Here is a 19,465-nt window from a genome sequence, read left to right on the forward strand (position 1 = left end):
GGAGTCAACTGCAAAAAGCTACTTAAATTACTTTACAAATGGAAAAAAAAATATTTGAAGGAAACAGGTGAAGGCAGCGTGGGCTAAATGGTATGCTTTTAAGAAAAAAAAGGGAAAAGCAGATCAGAATTAAAAACTGAAGTTCAATTTATCTCATATTTACACTTTGATTTGAGTGAATGCTCTCTCTGGCAATGATTCAGCCCAAAATACAATTTTAAATACCACAAGACCGCACGCCATCTCTGTAGAAGTGAACTGAAAACAGAGGTGGTAGAGTTTCGTGTTTTTTCTGTTTGTTTCTTCTAAATAAGACAAAAATAGAAGAAAAAATAGTATCTTAATTCTACAAGCAATAGATATTTAACTTACCGGATTTTGTAAGTCAAGACCTAAGGAAATTGAATAATAAATCTTTTATTATTGCCAACAAGTGAAATGCTTACAATATTAGAGGGAATAGAGGGAATAAAGCTACTAAATGAAACTGTTTATTTTTGTCAAAGAACAGATTCTTGCCCACAAGACACGTGGTCTTTTTGCTCAGGTACCAATCTAGATTCCACTCATAGGAAACAATGAGACAGAAGCACCTGAAAAGACATCCCTATTAATACACATTAATTTCTTAATATTTCTATGAGTGTATGGACTGCAATAAAGGGACTTTATAAAAGTTCCATGCTCAAATAAAATGTTCCATGTTTAAATAAATGTTTTATCCTGAGTCCTCTCTCAACAGCTGACTTGAAATTGTACAGCTGTCAATATGGCCACACTTCAAGACAAATTCTACTTTTCTTAATAAGGAGAAGCTATGTTATAAAAAAGAGGGTTCTTGGCATTTGTGGTTTTGGGGTTTTATCTTTTTTCCCGGTCGTAGTTCACTATGAAGCCACAAAAACTTTTGCACTGATCATATGAAAGGGGCCATGGGACAGCAGAAATGATTCCTTAACCCACCAGAACCACTGCAAAAGCTACTCTGTTCCTTTTCTCAGTATGTTAAAAATCAAATGTGTTACTTTGCAGTTAATAATATTTGATAACACGCTAATTCTATATCACAGGACAATTGTTTAATACAGTTGGTAGTTTCCACTCTGCCATGGCTTACAAAATTATGTTATGATTTTGAGTAATGAAGAGCAGATTTCAAAATATGCATTCCAAAACATAACTTAATGAAGGTTAATTATAACTGGCTTTGATTACAATAGCTATGAAAGCACTTCTTTACCTAGGTAACCCAAAAGCATTAGCATTCAAATGCTGATGCCAGGTCAAGGCTGTAGTCTGACTGTGGCTGTGTCTGAAACATATGAATTTCTCACACCCGGACTGCTTTATCACGTGTTTATATTTCCACCCAGATTAACTCAAAGCACAAATCCTTTAATTAAATTTCAAGATACAAACCAAGTATTTTTTTTTTCGTCAAAGCCATGAGAAATAACAAGCACACCATATTTGCAATATATACAAGTGCTTCATGGTGAGGCTTAACTTCTCCACTTGTAGATGTAAATGCATGTGCAATCTTTTCAGATAATGAAACCAGCTTAATATATCAATTAATACTGTAAGTAAGGATTTTTGACAACTACACAATTGTTCTCCATAAATGAAAGGCTTCTTTTTTCAGCCTTTTCCTCTTCCTAGCTCACTTTCTCTCAAATGAATCAATTTTCTTTGTATAGCAAACGCAGCAGTGCCCTGGGAATGGATTTGATGGATGGAGTGTTCAGTGGATAAGGAATCAGTTGGATGGTCATATCCTAAAAAGGTTCCTTCCAACCCAAACTCTTCTGTGATTATCTGAACACCACCTTGCTCTTCACAGCGTTTTCTTGTTCTTCCTCAAGCCCTAACAAGAGCTGTCCAGTAAAATGCACAGCCAAAACCCACATGAAGACATGCAGTGAGATGGCATGAAGTTATCCAGGAAGCTGTCCAGGAAAGTTATCCTTCCTTCTCAGAACCCTACACTACCCCACTGCATGTTAAAGATGAAGAAGGGTGGAAGGATCTGATTTATGCCCTCTCTGGGATGGGATCTGCTACTTCTCTCTCCATCTAAGGGTCCCCATCAACCACAACTTTGTAGAGGGGTCTGTAGGAGCAGGACAATGCCAAGAGGTTCAAGTGAAGAAGTAAGAAGTGCCAAGAGATTCAAGTATACTTGCTACAAAGTGCTTCTAAGTACATCAGTCTCCCTCTGCAGAAACAGTCTTTCACATAAACTGAAAGCAAGTATCATGCATGAAACCTTTTTACATTAAAAAATACTGTATTACTAAGCTTTGTGCTTAGTTCATTACTATAGCAGCAGTTTCAAATTCACTATTAAGAACTCGGAAAATACCCACATAAATTTTGGAAAAAATAAAAACCTCTGACGTACAAATGTCTAACAGTCATTTTTACTATTCCAAATTACCAGAGGAAGAGTCCATGCCTAGAGCACACCCTTCACAAGTCTTTACCAAAAGCCTCTTACCTATGCCATACATAAAAAAGAACATCTATTAAAAGAGACAAATGTCAAATTATCAAAATTAAAGTGTTAGAGACAGCCTGAAAGACAAATCTTGTTCCCTTCTGCAGTTCAGTAGATTGATGGCACATAAAAACCCACTTCAGTTTCATTTTCTTCAAATTTAAGAAAATGAATATATTCTGGGTTTATGAAAAATAAATACTTCATGGGCTTTCTCTCTTCCCTGGGAACCACCACTGCAAGAGCATTATTCTTCTCTTCACTCTGGTATCACTTATCTGCATGTCAAACATGCAGACAGTTTAGTCTCTCTCTCTCTCTCTCTCTCTCTCTCGTCCTTGTCTCTTTTACATCACAACATTGTTTTGATTAAAGCTGCTGAATTTCTACCTCCTAGCACTAACATTGAGGGCAGGAAATGTGGGAAGTAGTGTCTGAGAAGGTAACACATCCAAGGTATCCATGGTGCCACTGTCCCGAGTCAGCTTCAAAGAAGAATAAATTATGGGAAAGTAGTCATTATTAAAAAAAAGAAAAATGCTAGGACTTTAACAAATATGCCAACAAACATTCACAGACTATTAAAAAAAAAATTTAAACTTGCATGCCAGTTTTAAGAGGTTAAGAATCCTTCTCCATTTGAATATGTAAAAAGTCACAGTATATGAATATATACTGAGAGAAAAAAAACAAGTAACATCAAAACTAGAGAGGACAACAAAAAGTAGAATTACTTACATGTGTACCTTGCATAGTTTCTGATCTATCCCATTGTAGTGGTTTGAACCTTGTTTTCCCCAGAGGCTAAGAGAAGTGGTAGACCCCAAGGGGTGGAAACCCCTGGAAGTTTTGAAGTTCTGCCCAATGGGCGCTCCTGCAGAAATGTAAACATATCACAACCAGACCGGAAAAGAAGAGTTGTAGTTTGGTTGTTGTAGGAGAGGTGGCCATGTTGTAGAGCCACGAGGTAGGGGCTCTGAGCCCCTTGGGGCCTCTGGCCCCCTCCCAGCCCCGGCAGGGGGGCTGCAGGGACCTGGAACAGCATAAAGCTGGGCTAGGTGCCTGTAGTTATGCCGGGAGATGTTTTTCTCCATGGGCACAGAGCAGCAGCCGGGACTGACCAGAGGAAACGGTGGCAGAGAGCCAGAGATAAGACCTGAACTGGAGAAGTAGCAGAAGCAACATGCAGCACCAGAGAAAGGACTCCTGGAAGGAGAGCCGAGAAAAAAAGAGCCAGCAGCAGAGAGACAGAGTTTGGGGGTAAGACTGTACCACACTCCCCCAAAACTCCCTTGAGACCCCTCTTGGAGAAGAGGGACATGGACTCCTATTTTGGAGAGCAGTTTTAGACATGCAGCACCAGAGAGAGAGAGGAGCTGAGAAGCTCAGAGCGTCCCAGAGCTGGACCGGGACGGCCAGATGGAATGCGGGGGGAGTTGACCTTGGCTCTCCCCCCTCGCACTGCTGCCACGGTGGCAGCCTGAGAGACAGGGCACAGAGGCCCTGCAAGAGATACCAGACCGTCACGAAGACCCCCCTGTGTCTTCGTGATATGACGTGGTGAAACGACCTTGTCTGGGGTTACGAAGCCCACGGAAGACCCCTCGGTTGTGAGGCGATGGGGCCGAGGGAGCTTGAATACCTCCCTCGTGGATGCTGGCAGAAAGCCAGCTATCAGCTGCTGCATGCATGAGAAGAAGAAACCTGCTGCCTCAGAAGATGCTGCTGTTTAAGGACTGGAAGGGATCTGTCCTTCTTTCCCTCCTGGACTTTTATTTGGAGGAGAGAAGAGATCTGATCCATTGTAAATACATATGTCATGGTAGAGATAGTTTGTGATCGTGTGTATAATGTGATATGGTATTTATTTGTACAGTCATTGTAATATATTCCCTTTTCCCCACTTTGAGTCTGGTGTGTTTTGTCTGGAAAAACCCATCTCACATTAGGTTGAGATGTGGGAGGGGGAATGGAGCTAGGGAATTGGATGTTGGGGCTATCTCAAACCATGACACCCATAACAGTAAATCAAATAGGTGCCAAAACATGAAAGCAAAAGCTTTGAAGTTTTACCTTTCCTGCTTCTTTTAGTAAGGTGGGGATCCTAATTAAAAAGTTAACTTTCTGATAGTAAGAAATTGGACAGGCATCAAATCAATTTATTCTTCATTTAATAATTTCTGGCTCAAATGGTGGTGGGGCGGGGGAAATCCAAATGCATGAATATCACTAATCAGTGCGAAAATGCCACATATACAGCTACTGAACACAGCATGTTTTCCATACTATTTGCAGTCACATGAAAAATAATGCACCTCGGAAGCAGAAAAGAATTTGGGGAAGCTGATCAGGGCACACATCTTTGCTTTTCTCTCAGGGGATTTGGGCAAGACAAGGCCTGCAAAGGCCAGCTGCTGCTGTAAAAAGCAATGTTAACTTTTTTTTAATGTAATTTATCATCCGGGATAAGAAAATCACAGGGCTTTGCAACTGCCTCTGTGTGTTTCTTTAGCAACAACTCTGCACGCACAGTGGGACAATAATTCCACCCAAAGGATGCCATGTGCCTGTGCTGTGTCCCAAACTGTGAAGGGCAGTTAGACACCATGGAAAATATGACTTTACCCATAAGCCATTTGTTGAATGAGATTTAAGCCCCATGCTTCCCTCACCTGCAGTGCCATAGAAAACAAGAATCAACTCCGGTACTGAGAACAGCATTTTTCATGACTGCAACAGCATTAAATTGAAAAAAAACCCAACCCAACCAACAGTTCTGTTGGGTCATTACATGAGGTGATAATACTGTTGTGGAGTTTTTTGCCCTGTCTGTTCAAAAGGAGTGAGCTATGACACGATCAATACTCTCCAGGCAGCTTCCCCACAGCTGGGTTGCCCAGGCCATGAATTGGATTCCTAGCAGAGTAAAATGCCTCCTTAGCAAGTAAACATCTGTTCACTGATGCACTTGGGTTTTGTATTTGCAGAAAATAGCTCACACGCTGGTTTTGTACTTTACTTGCCTTCTTTATTTCCTGCTGCAAACTGCTTGTGGCTTCCACTTACATAAAACATTCTCAAGATGTTTGTCACAGCTTGCCTTTCACTTAAAAATCCATGGGAATATTACAAGCTATAAAACCATGAAACCACTAGTTTTTATGATTGCCAACCCTTTAGGTATTCTTCAGTCCTCTGCTCTGCAATTTAATTTGCAATAGTGTTCACTCTCACTGTAACCCTTTGGTGTCTTGTTTTTGCCACTACAAGCCTTCCTGTCCCTGCTTATCTACAAAAAAAATACCTCCTCGGCATCAACTACATGAATGCACTCTCTGATCTGAGCAACCACCAGCCACATATAAAGATCCACAAAATTAAAAGCATTTTATACTCATTTACAAGACTTCAATGAGTTCATTCCAGTAGAGTTTCTACTCCTTGACTGAGGACATAAATCCACAACTTCATCCATGAGAGCAATTAGAAATGGATAGCACTCTCTGTGAGAGACCACACAGACAATAGGTCAGTTGTCAGATCACTCTGGTTTTAGATTGTTGGTCAGACATCAAAAAAGATGTAAAAAAACCAGAACAGTGCAGACTGGGGTGAAACACTCTGGATTAAAAGCGAAGGACTGTTGATCAGTGTGGTTTTACACAGTAGCCAAGAACACCACAGGATAAAACATTTCATAAAAGGGGGCAAATGGAAAAAAAATAGAAAAAGAGGAGCAACGGAGCACTCTTAAGATGCACTGGATTTTTCAATGAAACAAAAAAGGGGCACATGAGAAGAGAAAAATAACCAAAAGGAACCTCAAAGATACTGTCAGGAAGATCAGCACAGGTGAAGTTCTAAAGTAGCCAACATGCTAAGGAGGGTGGGTGCCCTCTTGACTAGGAAGAACTTGGAGTACAAAACAGTGTTCTTCTGTAAAAATACATATATTTTCTGAAGGCAAGACTTTTTTCTTGTTTTTCTAGAAAGAAGGAAGCTAAAAACACTAAAATATTTTCCTCCAGGCAGGTCAGCATTTGCAAACAGAACAGTTTGTCCTGAGCTAGTTTCTGCGATGTACATTTAATTTACACTTTGCTTTTGAAGGAAGGCTCTGCATCAAAACTGACCTCCTGTTCAGTATCCTTGATTAGTACTTTTGAGTTCATTAAATCTGCCCTTGAATAGTATCTTCTAGTTATTAACTTTTATGGACAATGTCATGACACTGGTAAGTAGGAGCATTTCTTTTACCACATGAAACAGCAAAGTGTGAGATTCAAACCAGCATGGAACGATGACAGACTTCGATACATTTGCTTCCAACAAGTTTTAAATTACCAAAAGTTTCTAGCTTGTAATATGAATCTCCACCATAAGTTAAACTATTCCTAAAGCTTGCTTAGGTTGGCAAACTCCCGTTTAATCCAAATGGCTACAAAAAAGTCTTTAAAAAAAGATGTCATTTAAATCACTGGTAAAATTACCCATTTATCCACTTTAACTAACCTGGCTTCATACTAACTGAACTAAAACTCCATTTTATAAACAAATCCTACAAGGAGCTACATGATCTTACTACAGCAGCATTTGCCTTCACTTACTGCTCATTAATGTCATCAGCTTTAGACATGGAAAACTTCTAGCAACGTATTTGGCTCTTGTTTTTGATAAAAACAGATTTAGAACAGCAGAATCCTGCCACTCAGCTGTTTTTTCCTTCTTTGCTGTAAATTTGGCAGTGAAAATGAACACAACACCAGAACAGAAGCACCAGCGAACAGTGTGAGTGACACAACTGAACCTGGATGCAGTTGCAGTAACAGGAAGAGAGAAGCACAGCATTCCATAAGGAAGAATTACATACTGTACTGTGCAGACTTAAGGCAGAGACACACACACCAGTACAGAATATTCACATGTGGTCTTTGTACAGCCCACATCACCGTGGCTGCTCAGTGCCGAGTTCGAACACCAAACCACCCCCAAGTTACCCACACTTGCGCAATTCTCACACAACAAAGACCCTTCTCTCTCCTCAATCTCTCCAAGCTCTTCCTCATGGGACTATTTTTCTCTCCCATCTGTGCCCTTTGTGTTTTTACAAATTCACTGTTTTTCCACTGCATTACTAATATACAAAGAGATGAGGAGCCTTCTTGAATCACAAGACCTTGTTTCCATGGTTTTAGTCAGAAGGGTCTTCAAAATATTACAGAAATGAAACTTTTCCCAGGAGTTTTTAAAAAAGAGCAGACGAAGACTGAAATTACCAGCTAATGGGCCAACAACCAAACCTGAATACTTCAGACCTCTCAATATGCATTAAAATGAAATTCCTGCCTGTGTAAAAGCAACTGTATAAAACATGAAGCCCAGTTAAAAGCACAGGAAAGCAGCATATTGGAATCACTTAAAATAATACTAAATACTTCAGAGCCCTCTAGTGGTTTCATCTTTGGTACAAGAAAATTCATGAAGAATTGTTTTTGAAATAAGGCTACTGAAGTGTACTGCAATACTGTCTTTTATTTTTGTCACTCTCCTGTAATTAAGAACATTTAGGCCGGAAAGCTGCCTAGTAAATTACCAGAAAGGCAAAAAATTATACAAGCTAATATCTATTCACAGAATCAGCTAATGGGTAGTATTTTTGGATCTTCATAAAAATGAGAAGTTACAAACGTTTTCAACTGTGCATAACCAGGAGAAAAAAAAAAGATACAGCCACTCTCCCAAACCTGCATCACAATGATTACTGAAACATCAAGCTCTGAGCTAGCTCTCTACAGCCCAAGCCTGCGTGGTTTAAAAAAAAAAAAAAAAAAGAAAAACTGATATTTTCTCACAAAAATTGCATCTGCAAGATTTCACAAGCCTACCCCACCTGTTCAGAGGATTGCTTCATCTTTAATCTATCACCCTACCAATTATATCCTCTTCTGCCTTTATTACACAGTAAAACTGATACAGAAAACGGGTAACAAATTTCCTCTTGAAATACACAAAGATAACTCAAAACATAAGTAGATAATCAGTCACAACACTCCCAAGTCTGTACCCAAGATCAAGATAGTGTAATAGGAGAAATAGAATCAAATACCAGTTGCAAAGATTTTCTATACCTATTTACATTAATAGAAACAAAAAGAAAAAAAAACACTTTTTTCAGAAGCCAAAGGTAAGTGCATAAGCTTGGACATTATTCCAACAGATCCTACGATCAGGAGTGTGGTAGCAAGACTATCTAAATGACCACGTTTAGGCACATGAATCTTTCACAGGCCAGAGAGAGAAGCCACAAATTTAAGTACAATTTAAGAATAAGAGGCATTTGGGAGATTTTCAACCCAGCAGCAAACTACTTCTGAAATGAGCCTCTACAGAACTACACATATATACCCGCTTCTGGATCTAAACTCTATCAATAGGTGTGCTGTATCTAAAAAATAAAAAATAAAAAAGCCTCAAACACAAAATCCCTTCAAAACTTACCTCCTGGAGGTTATACTGCTGATGAGCTTTTCAGATTGATCTGACAACCTGGATGGAAGAATTATTTCAACTGGCTGCAGGCGCAAAACTCGACTCTCCAATTCTGAGCGAGACGCAGAGTCCCGAAAACAGTCAAAAATTACTTCTCCAGTAGTTGGTTGGATCACCTGTCAAATAAAAAAAATACATATATATCCACTGGATATTTACATTTTCAGGGAGTGTTTCATTGACTCAAACTGTTAAACCAGAAAGAAAATCTATGGTGTACAGCACAAAACTGTACAGCACCCACACACACAGAGTGAACGTGGCAGATCAAAAAACATAAATTGTGTTTTTGTCAAATCTATAGTATTGTAATAACTTCAAAAGACTGTCACGACTTTGTCTTGATCAGTGGCAGCAATACATTAAAAATATAAATGTGCTCTTGTTGTCATCAATCCACCACTGTTCAACTTTTCATACAATTCAAATCTATGTACTTGAAGTCCATGAAAGTTACATGTAATTCAGCCTGGAATCTAAACATGTGCTTTTGTTGTTCTCTCCCATCTGCAGTGTGACATTCAAACACAAGTACAATCAAGATGCTTTTAAATTAATTAATTACCAGCGGACCAGGCTTCAGTTATCACCGTGTTTTGCTGGTTAAAGTGATTGGTTTTCATCTTTACCATAAAAGAGAATAAAAATCTGAAGTGTAAATGGTAAAAAAATCCCAAGTCTTTTGCTCTAAAGAACAGTATTTTATATAGGAAAAAAGCAGTCACAAGCTTTAAAATATTGACCCTAAAAATCTTTAAAGTTAGTAAAGCATCTGAACTAATGATTTCCCTGTATTTGGTTAAAATATGTTTTCAAGTGAAACAACAGCAAATACAGTTTCATGAATATTCATCTATCAACTCCTTTTCTCTAGTTTTCAAATGTAAAGCCATCACAGTTCACATACAGATGATATCTTACCTAAACTGCCCCTTTTTAACAACAACAAAAAACCCCACAAAAAAGTAATTTAAAGAAATCAATTCCCCACCCAAAATAAAATATATAAGACAGATCATGACTTTAAGAAGGTAATCACCCACCTCTCAAAAAAACCCAACAAACCACCCCACACAAACCCTAAAATACTGATTCCCCTATGAAACTAACTTACCATAATGCCTATAACAATGTCACCTGTCTTCCTGCCCCTTAGGTTTTCTCCATTTTCACAGCAACAGAGGAGGTAGTTATCAGGGACATCTCTTGTTACCTCTTCAACATCCACAGAATCATCCAGCTTCAGCAAAGGGTTCACATGTAACAAGTGTTAAAAAAACCAGTACAGAGATTTGGGTGGATTGTTCACAGGTCCTTCTGGATTTAAGTCCTTCTCTACTCACAAGCACTAATCTAAAAATCTTTTTAGCTCCTGGTATCTGATAAGTTAGTTCAAGAAATTAAAGAAAAAAAATGAGATAGATAAGGCAGGAGATTGGAAAACGAAAAATAGAAGGGAAGAAACTAAAGTCACTGGTTAAAAGCTGTTTCTATCTCATTTTTGCATTTTCTAGGCAGGACCTGCAGAACATGGCAGACTTGGGAAGCCCACTCTCTGCCTTCAGAAAACAACTACAGTAAACATAACCTCTGCTGTTTCACAACAAACCTACAGCCCGGAGGAGATTAAATTCTTTGAAAAGCCAGCCAGATGTTTTACACAACATAAAATTAAAGGAATTTGGTTTCCTGCTGCCACTTGCTACTCATGTTCCATCCAGGTGATAATACTGGAATCAAGACCTCTCACAAACCAAAGGTTAGATCTGAAACCAAACTTGTTTGAAAAGGATATCTTCTCCAATAAGTGTAGACTTAGTGTAGAGAGCAGTCAGCTTACGGCTGAAGAGAGAGCTTTTGTTTTCTCCAGCAGCTTTCAGCGCTGCAGTTTCCATTTGTTTTATTACTCCAACCTACAGGCAAACAAGAAACAAAGTTAGATCTCTGATAATAAATTATTATTTTTACTATTCCACATGATTGATGATATTTTTAGACGTGCAAAGAGCAAATGCATGATTCAAGCTGGAGTGCATCATCAACAGAAAGGGCAGAGGCAAACATCAATCCTACTAATGAGAAAGGCATTCCTTTTCCTGACCCTTTGTCTACTCCTAATTGCCTTCTCAGCTTCTGCCCCTGTGCTTCTTGTCCTATTTTGAAACAACTAAGCTACAGTTCACTGCTTATCAGAGAATGGTTGCTGCAATCAATTTAGATTCAGCATATTCTGGGATCCTGTGACATTCTTTTCCTAAAACCAGAAAAAGAGGTATCAACAGAAAGCCATAGAATTAGAGGGATCAAGGACAGGAAGGAAAAAAATTGGGCTGGGATAAGGAAAACAAGGATGTGAGGAACAATAAAAGAGAGAGAGGATATATACATTTCTCTTTATCAAATGGAAAGACTTGATAAAGAAATATTGAGAGGAAAAATTGTTCCAGAACTGTTCCTGAAAACATGAAGATACTTTTCTGTAAAACAGAGGAAGCCTGGATCTACTTAAGGTCCATGACACCTCCCAGAACAGAGGAATTGAAACAAAGGACATTTTTAATTGCAGAAGCAGGTGATAACGAGCTGCCCATTTCTCAGCTGAAATAAGACTCTGGTTACAATAGGTGCAAGTTATTTCAGGGCTATTCTGCGCTCAAGAGGATTTAATAAAGGTCAAAGATGACCTTATGTCCCTTTGCCACGAGGCGCCGCACGTGGACAAACAGCCGGTGGCTCGGAATACTGGCAGTCATGAAGTTGTGATCCAGGTGGCAATAGATGTTCAGTTCTCTAGCTGCAATCTGCAAAGTACAAGAAAAGTCAGCCGACAGGTCAGAAAGTCATTCAGGAGGGTAAGGAGCTTATCTCTATGACAACAGTAATGCACAGCTACAATTAAAAGCTCAGTGTCAAAGGGAAAACATTCCAGGAGAAAGCCTGGAGGGACTGGGCCCCTGCACCTTCCTGTCTTGGCACTGCCACAAGCAGGGGCTTTGCTATCACAGACTTAACTTGTCAGATTTTTAGGGTGCAGTTTGATCTTCACCACTGTGAGGCAAACCACATATACTGTACACACAGGGTCTGAAACACAGCTCAACAGATGGTCAAATAATTTTTGCACTCCTAAAAACACAAAAGGAATGGAGGTATTTAATTTGTGGTTATTAAGATGGGGTTAAGCTGGCTAATCAATTAAAATACTGAAAAATCAATATAGAAGAGTAGTAGAAACTGAATACTTAATAAAAAAGAGTAACAACACTTACTGAAATGTGACATTATCATGTGTGATTAGTATTTGACTTTCTGCCTTTTAGTTGTTCACTGACTAGACAATGTGTGTTAAGCAGGAACTGCAGCCAAACACTGACCTGTCTCCCTGGACCACGTATTTCTATTTCTGGACTATGAGTACACCAGCAAATGAGTAGACAAATTACACAGCCCAAATTTCATGGGGAAAATTAATTCCCAGTAACTAAGCAACATTTCTCACTGGTCTCGAGTGTGGAAATAGTACCAATCAAAGGTTGGCAGCAAAGACTTTGGGACACATCACAAAAAAAATCCTCCAACATTATGAACCATTAATGAACCATCACTTCAAAATTATGTTTTTATCAAGTCTTTTCCAGTTCCTACAGATCTGGCACGTGTAGGTGCCACATCTGAACACGCATTCAAAATACCCTCTGTATCCAGACTATACTTGCTATGTTCATCTCTTTTTACAGTACTTGTTCCACTGTCTTCCAAACTGAAATACTCCTGGTAGAGTTTTAAGCCAATTCACTTCTGAGAGTTTTTCAGTTTTAACTCTGAAAAGTAATTATTCCGGGAACTCACCTTAAATTCTCAGCATGCAAGACAGCAAGCACTACCATCCAATTACAAAATAATAAAGCCTATTTTGACAAAAAGTTTAAGCATGTAGAGATTTTTTCACCTTGATTTCAAGTATCAGAAGAACCCACAAAGAAACCTCCCTTCTGGATGTAGTCATAGACCGAGTAGGACACCAGTACAGTGCAACAATCTTTGCATAACCCTGGCAAAAATTACCTCTGCATCTTCTCCAAAGAAGCGGTATTTGTATCCACATTCCACACACAAAACAGCATCTTTATACTGTTTCTTCATTTCTATGAACTGAAGTTCTAATGGAGTGTAAATGCTTTTGGTTCTTTTATTAAGATTTGTATCCAAAGCATTCTGAGTATTTTCATAGGACTTAAGAGATGCAGAAAACTGACTAAGATCACATCGTACCTCGTCCTGTAAATAAAGGATGGAAAAGTACAGTTAGGAATCATCAAACAAATCAATTGCCCCCATATACCTTGGCTTGCATTGACCACAAAGCTAAAGACTCTTCTTGCATTAAATAGCCCAAAGAGCTGCAGCAAAACTATTAAAGTAGGATATACACAACACAGTTTATTTGGAATTAAAAGGAATTAAAAAGTCATGAAAGTCAAAGTTAGCTGAGTTGCTGTACAACAATCCTCAGACACCTCAGGTGAAATCATATGCTTATTGTATCATAAGTTCTCAAAACACAGATCAAGAGCCATGCAGGCTGCAAAGATTGGGCAGTCCAAACTGGTCAGATATTAAAATAACCACTCAGTTTACAGTAAGAAACTCCAGTGTAGAGAGATTAATGATGTTCCAAAAATCCACAGTAAATCCAGAAATAAAACAATTTGAGTCTCAGTTCACTGTCTCAACCACCAAAACTATATTTATTCTCCAGTCTGCCCTTATTACGTAAGTTCAGCAAACCTTCCAAAATAATTTATACACAAAAAATCTATACTACAGTTTCTAAAATCCTTAATATGTAAGACTTTGAGCAGCTCAGTCTCTCAGCAATTTACCATTCACAATGACATTACGCAGCCTATTCTTGTCAAGCAACTTCAGGTCTACAACTCAGCGTTGTTCTGTGTTGTCAGTAAGGTGATGGGTTCAGTCTTTCATTAGTGCAGTGAACAACACTGATAAGGCATTTTTCACTTACAGTGAAGTTCTTCCTCATTCATATTACAATATCAAGTACCAATAAAATTTGTTCAAAAAAAAATACTAACACAACACCCTCCACAGGTTTTTAAAGCCTATGATCATTCAAAACACAATTCATTAGGTTGTGCTGCAAAAGTCTGTATCTGCAAATAAATCCATTAGACTTCCATTTCTAGCAAGCCTCCCATCCAGATGACAAGCAACCAAGTGAACAGACTGTTTCGCAGCCGTGATAACTCAGAAGAAATACAGAGACGGCTTAAATCATACACTCTGGGTCATAGGAATGTACAAAGACTGCAGTCAGAGAACAATCAGGGAAAAAGAACACTTTAACTGCAAAATTCCCACAATTGCACACCATCCAGCAAGACAGCACAGCCCAGGACAAATAAAGCTGCACCAGAACTTGGATGGCCCCAGGAGATGTCTCTACTGCAAAATCCTGAGCCCAAGCACTCAGCAGCCCTCAACCCAAGGTCTGTGCCAGCCCAGCAGGAAGACCTTGTCTCATTTTAGGGGAAATCGTAGCGATAACCACGTGAATAAAGGTCATGAAAGGAAGCAAAAGAAGTAAAAACAGAGAGAGAAGTTGAATCATTGAGATGGTTGTAAGTTAGCAGCTTGAGGGATTTAGAAGAAAATCACTTACATAAACAGGTTAAAACTGTAGGAAAAACATCTAAAATGAGCTGCTCCAAGAAGGCAGGCCAGCCCTGGAATCAGTTTTCTGTGTTCTCCAAGGGATCACATCTACATAACCTCAATCCCTTAGCACAACAGAAATATCTTGCCACAAGCTGTTCACTTCAGCATTTTGAGCTCACACTCACACAAACCAGACACCCCCAGTTTAAGTTCATGAGCTTCAGGCAGGGTTAAAAGCAACTGTATAACCTTCCTTACATCCTCCTTCCCTCAAAGAGTCAGATATAAAACTTCACTAAAGAGCAGCTGCCACAATAAGCCAGGAGATACCTTTCAGGACCTGACACCTAAAACAACAAATTAACTAAAGTTAATTAGACCCATAATTAAAGAAGAAGCAAAGTACTACTACTCTTACAAAGTACTATTACCGCAGTCTTATTGACTTGCATCATACATATAACAATGATAATTTTTCATGCGACCTACCCATATCTTCTGCAGATGAAAAAGCAGTGGTATCTCTAATAGTCAGGATTACCAGCCACTGGATTAGGCTACATCTCAGCAATACTTCTAATATTTATGTAAAGAAAGACTGGTAGAAATTTGACAGCCCACATCAAAATTGGTAGAATTGAAAGAAAGATGAGCCAAGTACCAACTGAACATGCGTTATTACGATATTACAGCTTCACTCAATCACAAGATACACTCATTACTGCTGTTTTTCAGTGGTATTACTGAAGAGCTAAAGATGCATCCTGTTCACTACAAGAGGAGCTTCAGGAAAGCAGGGTCTGTGGGGTCTGTCGGGTTCTGCTGCACTATTTCATGACAGAACACAAAAACACAAAGCTCCTGCCAAAACTTGCTTTTTTAAACCACAACAAGCAATCTACACACCACAGACCACAGCTCTGCATACCTTCTGAGCAACCTTTGGGTCAGTGTCCCAAGATGGAAGAGGGATCTTCAATTCTGAACTTCTCCCAGTAATACTGGGACATTTTTTCAAATTCTCGGACTCCTTCTCCTGAAAATCATCCTGGATTCTGGTACACTGCTGGTCTGAATCACTGCAGAATTCTCTCAGTCTGTCTAGAGTTTGCAAACATATACAGGGCTTTTCATGCTTCTGAGGTTCTTCTTCAGTAAAAATACACAACAAAAACATTAGCAACTTATTTTCTAAAGCAGAATGTCTATTAGAATAACATCAATAAGCACAGAACAAAATCATTTTGCTCCATCTCTCTCTTCTCTACATTCCTTCTCCTCTCCCATTGCAATATTTCTCCCAGACTGACAGAGTCATGCATGGAACCAGCTTAACTCCCTGGAAAACCAGTATTCCTCACTTGTGTGCTTGGTCATACATGGGAAAAGACACACAACTATTTTCTGGGCTGGTAACTACAAAGCCACCAATTTAGTCAAGAATATTGGAAATCAAGTAGAATTTTTGTCAGTCCAGGTTTTGGCAGTATTGCTACTTGGTGGTGTCTTAGTGGTACTTCAAACCATTGCACTGACAAAATTGAATACAGTTCCCACTTTAAAAAACTTAGGAGGCTAATTCTTTTAAATGAAGTGCAATGAACTTTATATACACTCATTTGGTTTTGTACCAGTATTATTTTATTAAACTCTTGGTTCAAAGCCAGATGGAACTCAGGCATTTTCAAGACAATGGAGTGGCTGTTGTTTCCCAGGTGAGAATTTACTTCGGGGCAGCCTTTGGGTACACCAGTTACAGACCAGGCTCTACAGAGCTCTCAAGTGTCAGTTGTGCTTCAGAACAAGACTGTTAAACCAACACAGTTGCACCATTTCTGCCTGGACATCTGGACTTCACTGACTGAATAACCTGTTAAAGCTGAGTGAGCTGAAGGGAATTTGCAGAGTAATTCTGGAGCAAGGCTCAAATTCCTAGCTCCTGTGCCACAGAAAGGTTCTTGAACAGTTCAGGAGTATGCTCATTATGGCTCTTCAGAGTTGTATCTTACACTCAAGGGACACTTCCCGAAGTACCGAGACACTTTTTTCACATTTGACAATGACAAACTATTTACTGGCTCCCGATGCTTGGAGGTTTGTTTACAGTCAACTCACTTTTTTCCTGAGTCTTCAATGGGTTACAGATATCTTCTAGAGTGATTTGTTGTGCCCTGGGCTTCTTTTCACAGGGTTCATTGCCTTCAGTTGATGTGCTCTTTTTTGTGCCACATTCAGAAGCCTGAAACATAATTTACACAAAGAAGTTCAGTTCCTTTTTCTCTTTGCCATCCTCTACGAAAGACAGTAATGCAACCAAGCATTTCGTGAAGAGATAATACAAAATTATTGAATAACCCATCCCTGAAGTGTCCAAGGCCAGGTTGGACAGGGCTTGGAGCAACATGGTCCAATTTGAGGTGTCCCTGCCCATGACGATGTATGGAAGGAGGTGAGCTTTAAGGTCATTTCCAACCAAACCCTTCCATGATTCTATGAAAATAATTTACCATATACAAAATTCCTAACTATTTTACCTATCTACATGTTTTGTTTATAAAACAGTTCTTCTAGCACTCGAGGCTACAAGAGGAAGAGGAACAGTACATCTTGTGATCAGGTTGGCTGTTATGCTATAAAAGAAACACCTGCAGCTATTGTGGCTTCAAAAGGCAGCTTAGAGCACTTCTGTGGCAGAGAACTGAACCCAGTATTCAACAGACTTTCCCACAACACCACAGCCACCACCTGTGCCTGAACCAGAGCTCTTCTGCAAATCCTCACTCCCACAGTCCAGAGCTCTCTCCTTGCCAGACACTGGCTGTTCACCCCCAAGAGGCACCATTCCCTACGGACTGAGTCCCAGTGATGATGGGATCACCTCCATCTGCTCCACACCATCCTGCAAGTATCAGTCCAGGCTTAAAAAGGTTTCCCTAAACTACTTGTAAGCACCTGGGTTTGTACAAAATACAGCACTGTCAACCACTGCTCCTTAGATGTCTTTTGACATGTGCACTTGAACACTATGTAAACCAAAAATTCATCAATTTATGCTGTTTCATCAGTGATCTATTGCTTAACAGCATGCAAGAAGTTTGACTAAATATAAAAAAGTAACTTAGAGTTCCAACAACATATAAACACTTAACAAATAAGCACACAGCAGATGCTTTCAGCTGCCTGCAGCCACATTTCATATGGTAATCTCAGAGCCTTAATTGAGGAATTTCAATTTCCTTACAACTAAGCAGGAGCTCCACCCCCACCAAGTTCATAATCTCTATATAACCTATCCATATGTACAGCCCATATAAGTAGCAAAGCTTCTGAATCCACTGTTAAATACCACCAAATTAACACTAATTAGGAAGCTTTCTCTGCATGGGCAGAAAGCTGCAATCACACCTTTAAAAACGCATTTGGACCAAAGGTAACCAAAAAAGTTGCCTTGACACACAGGTGGAAAAAGCAAACGATCATGCTGGGCTAGAAGGGGCTGGAAATTTTAACTACAGGAAGACTGGAAAACATAGACTCAGCATGAAAACCAGTTCCTAAGAGATAGCAGTTTTTAACCAGTGGGGATACAAAGAGGCTGCTGGATCATTGCAAGCTCTTTTGGCCTTGCACCCAACAGCAGACCAACCTGGAGTTGCCTGAGCTCCATCACCTGGGCCATGAGCTCAGCCTGCTACATGCCAGAGTTGTCCACAAAATCTGATTTGTCATCTGGTGTGCAACAAGCCAATATACACCTGAGAGACACTGAATATTTATTTCAGAACTTCACAGGCCACAGGTTCGCAGTGTGTTCCACAAATCCAGCACAACAACTGGACTTTCTGTGCCATCATGCATACACAGAAATCCAGAATTAGTAACTTCCCAAGCACAGCCCCTCTATCAGGATTGATTAGTCATTTCCATATAAGTTACACAACGCCAGCCAACTTCTACATGTGCTCAGGGGAAGGGTCTGCACTTGGGCTGGGTCTTTTTTGGCCTGTAAGTGTGGGTTTTAGTATTATAATGAACACAGTTCAGCCATAGGATACACAGACCTTGAGCATTTTGCCAATTAGCAACGTGTACATAGGCACACATCAACATCTTTATTTCACCCTGAATGCTTGTTGGTTCCAGGATGTCCTTCCCTAAGGGATGCAGCTGCTGCCTGTCCCACTGACCAGGTCTCTTTCCTTGTTGATCAGGAAACAACACAAAGATCAAACATCAAAGAACATCCTGACTTAAGATAATCTCTACATATTCCACATCTGGCAACACCAGGAGGCACAACCTGTGCCAGGGATCCAATATGGGAGCAAAGCCCCAGTGACATGGATCAGCACCCTGGCCCTGCCCAGTTCATCAAACCTGTGCTGAGCTCCAGCTCCTGCAAAATGGGACATCCTGGATCACAGAATGGTTGGGGTTGGAAGGGTCCTCTGGAGATCACCCAGCCCAACCCCCTGCTCAGGCAGGGTCACCTGGAGCAGGTGACACAGGGACATGTCCAAGTGGGTTTGGGATGTCTCCAGACAGGGAGATTCCACACCCTCCCTGGGCAGCTGTTCCGGGCGCTGCCACCTCCATGGAGAGAAGTTCTGCCTCATGTTGAGGGGGAACTTGTTGTGTTTTATTTTATGGCCATTGCTCCTTGTCCTGTCGCTGGGGCACCACTCTGACACCCCTTGGGGATATTGGTGCGGATTGATGGGATCCCTTCTCAGTCTT

At 40.0% G+C, this 19,465-nt stretch overlaps 1 protein-coding gene across 5 annotated transcripts in view; it reads right to left on the reverse strand.

Annotated features, from left to right (window-relative positions):
• MSH3 (mutS homolog 3) overlaps nucleotides 1-19,465 on the reverse strand; it is a 90,750-nt gene that overhangs the window by 70,735 nt on the left and 550 nt on the right. For 2 of the 5 annotated variants that reach the window (XM_039382105.1, XM_039382104.1), the window contains exons 2-8: nucleotides 16,844-16,967; nucleotides 15,657-15,877; nucleotides 13,115-13,327; nucleotides 11,734-11,850; nucleotides 10,845-10,962; nucleotides 10,164-10,309; nucleotides 8,999-9,165 (exon numbers count right to left, since the gene is read on the reverse strand). In XM_039382105.1, the coding sequence (XP_039238039.1) occupies nucleotides 8,999-9,165; nucleotides 10,164-10,309; nucleotides 10,845-10,962; nucleotides 11,734-11,850; nucleotides 13,115-13,327; nucleotides 15,657-15,877; nucleotides 16,844-16,967 (1,106 nt within the window). Of the gene's footprint in view, nucleotides 1-8,998; nucleotides 9,166-10,163; nucleotides 10,310-10,844; nucleotides 10,963-11,733; nucleotides 11,851-13,114; nucleotides 13,328-15,656; nucleotides 15,878-16,843; nucleotides 16,968-18,374; nucleotides 18,769-18,789; nucleotides 19,156-19,465 lie in introns of those variants that run through there. The other 3 variants (XM_039382107.1, XM_027742680.2, XM_039382106.1) reach the window with 3 other exon arrangements.

The sequence above is a fragment of the Pipra filicauda genome, unplaced genomic scaffold, assembly GCF_003945595.2.
Source record: "Pipra filicauda isolate LSUMZ 115617 unplaced genomic scaffold, ASM394559v2 scaffold256_size1097316_pilon, whole genome shotgun sequence".
In the NCBI taxonomy this organism is placed as follows: Eukaryota; Metazoa; Chordata; class Aves; order Passeriformes; family Pipridae; genus Pipra; species Pipra filicauda.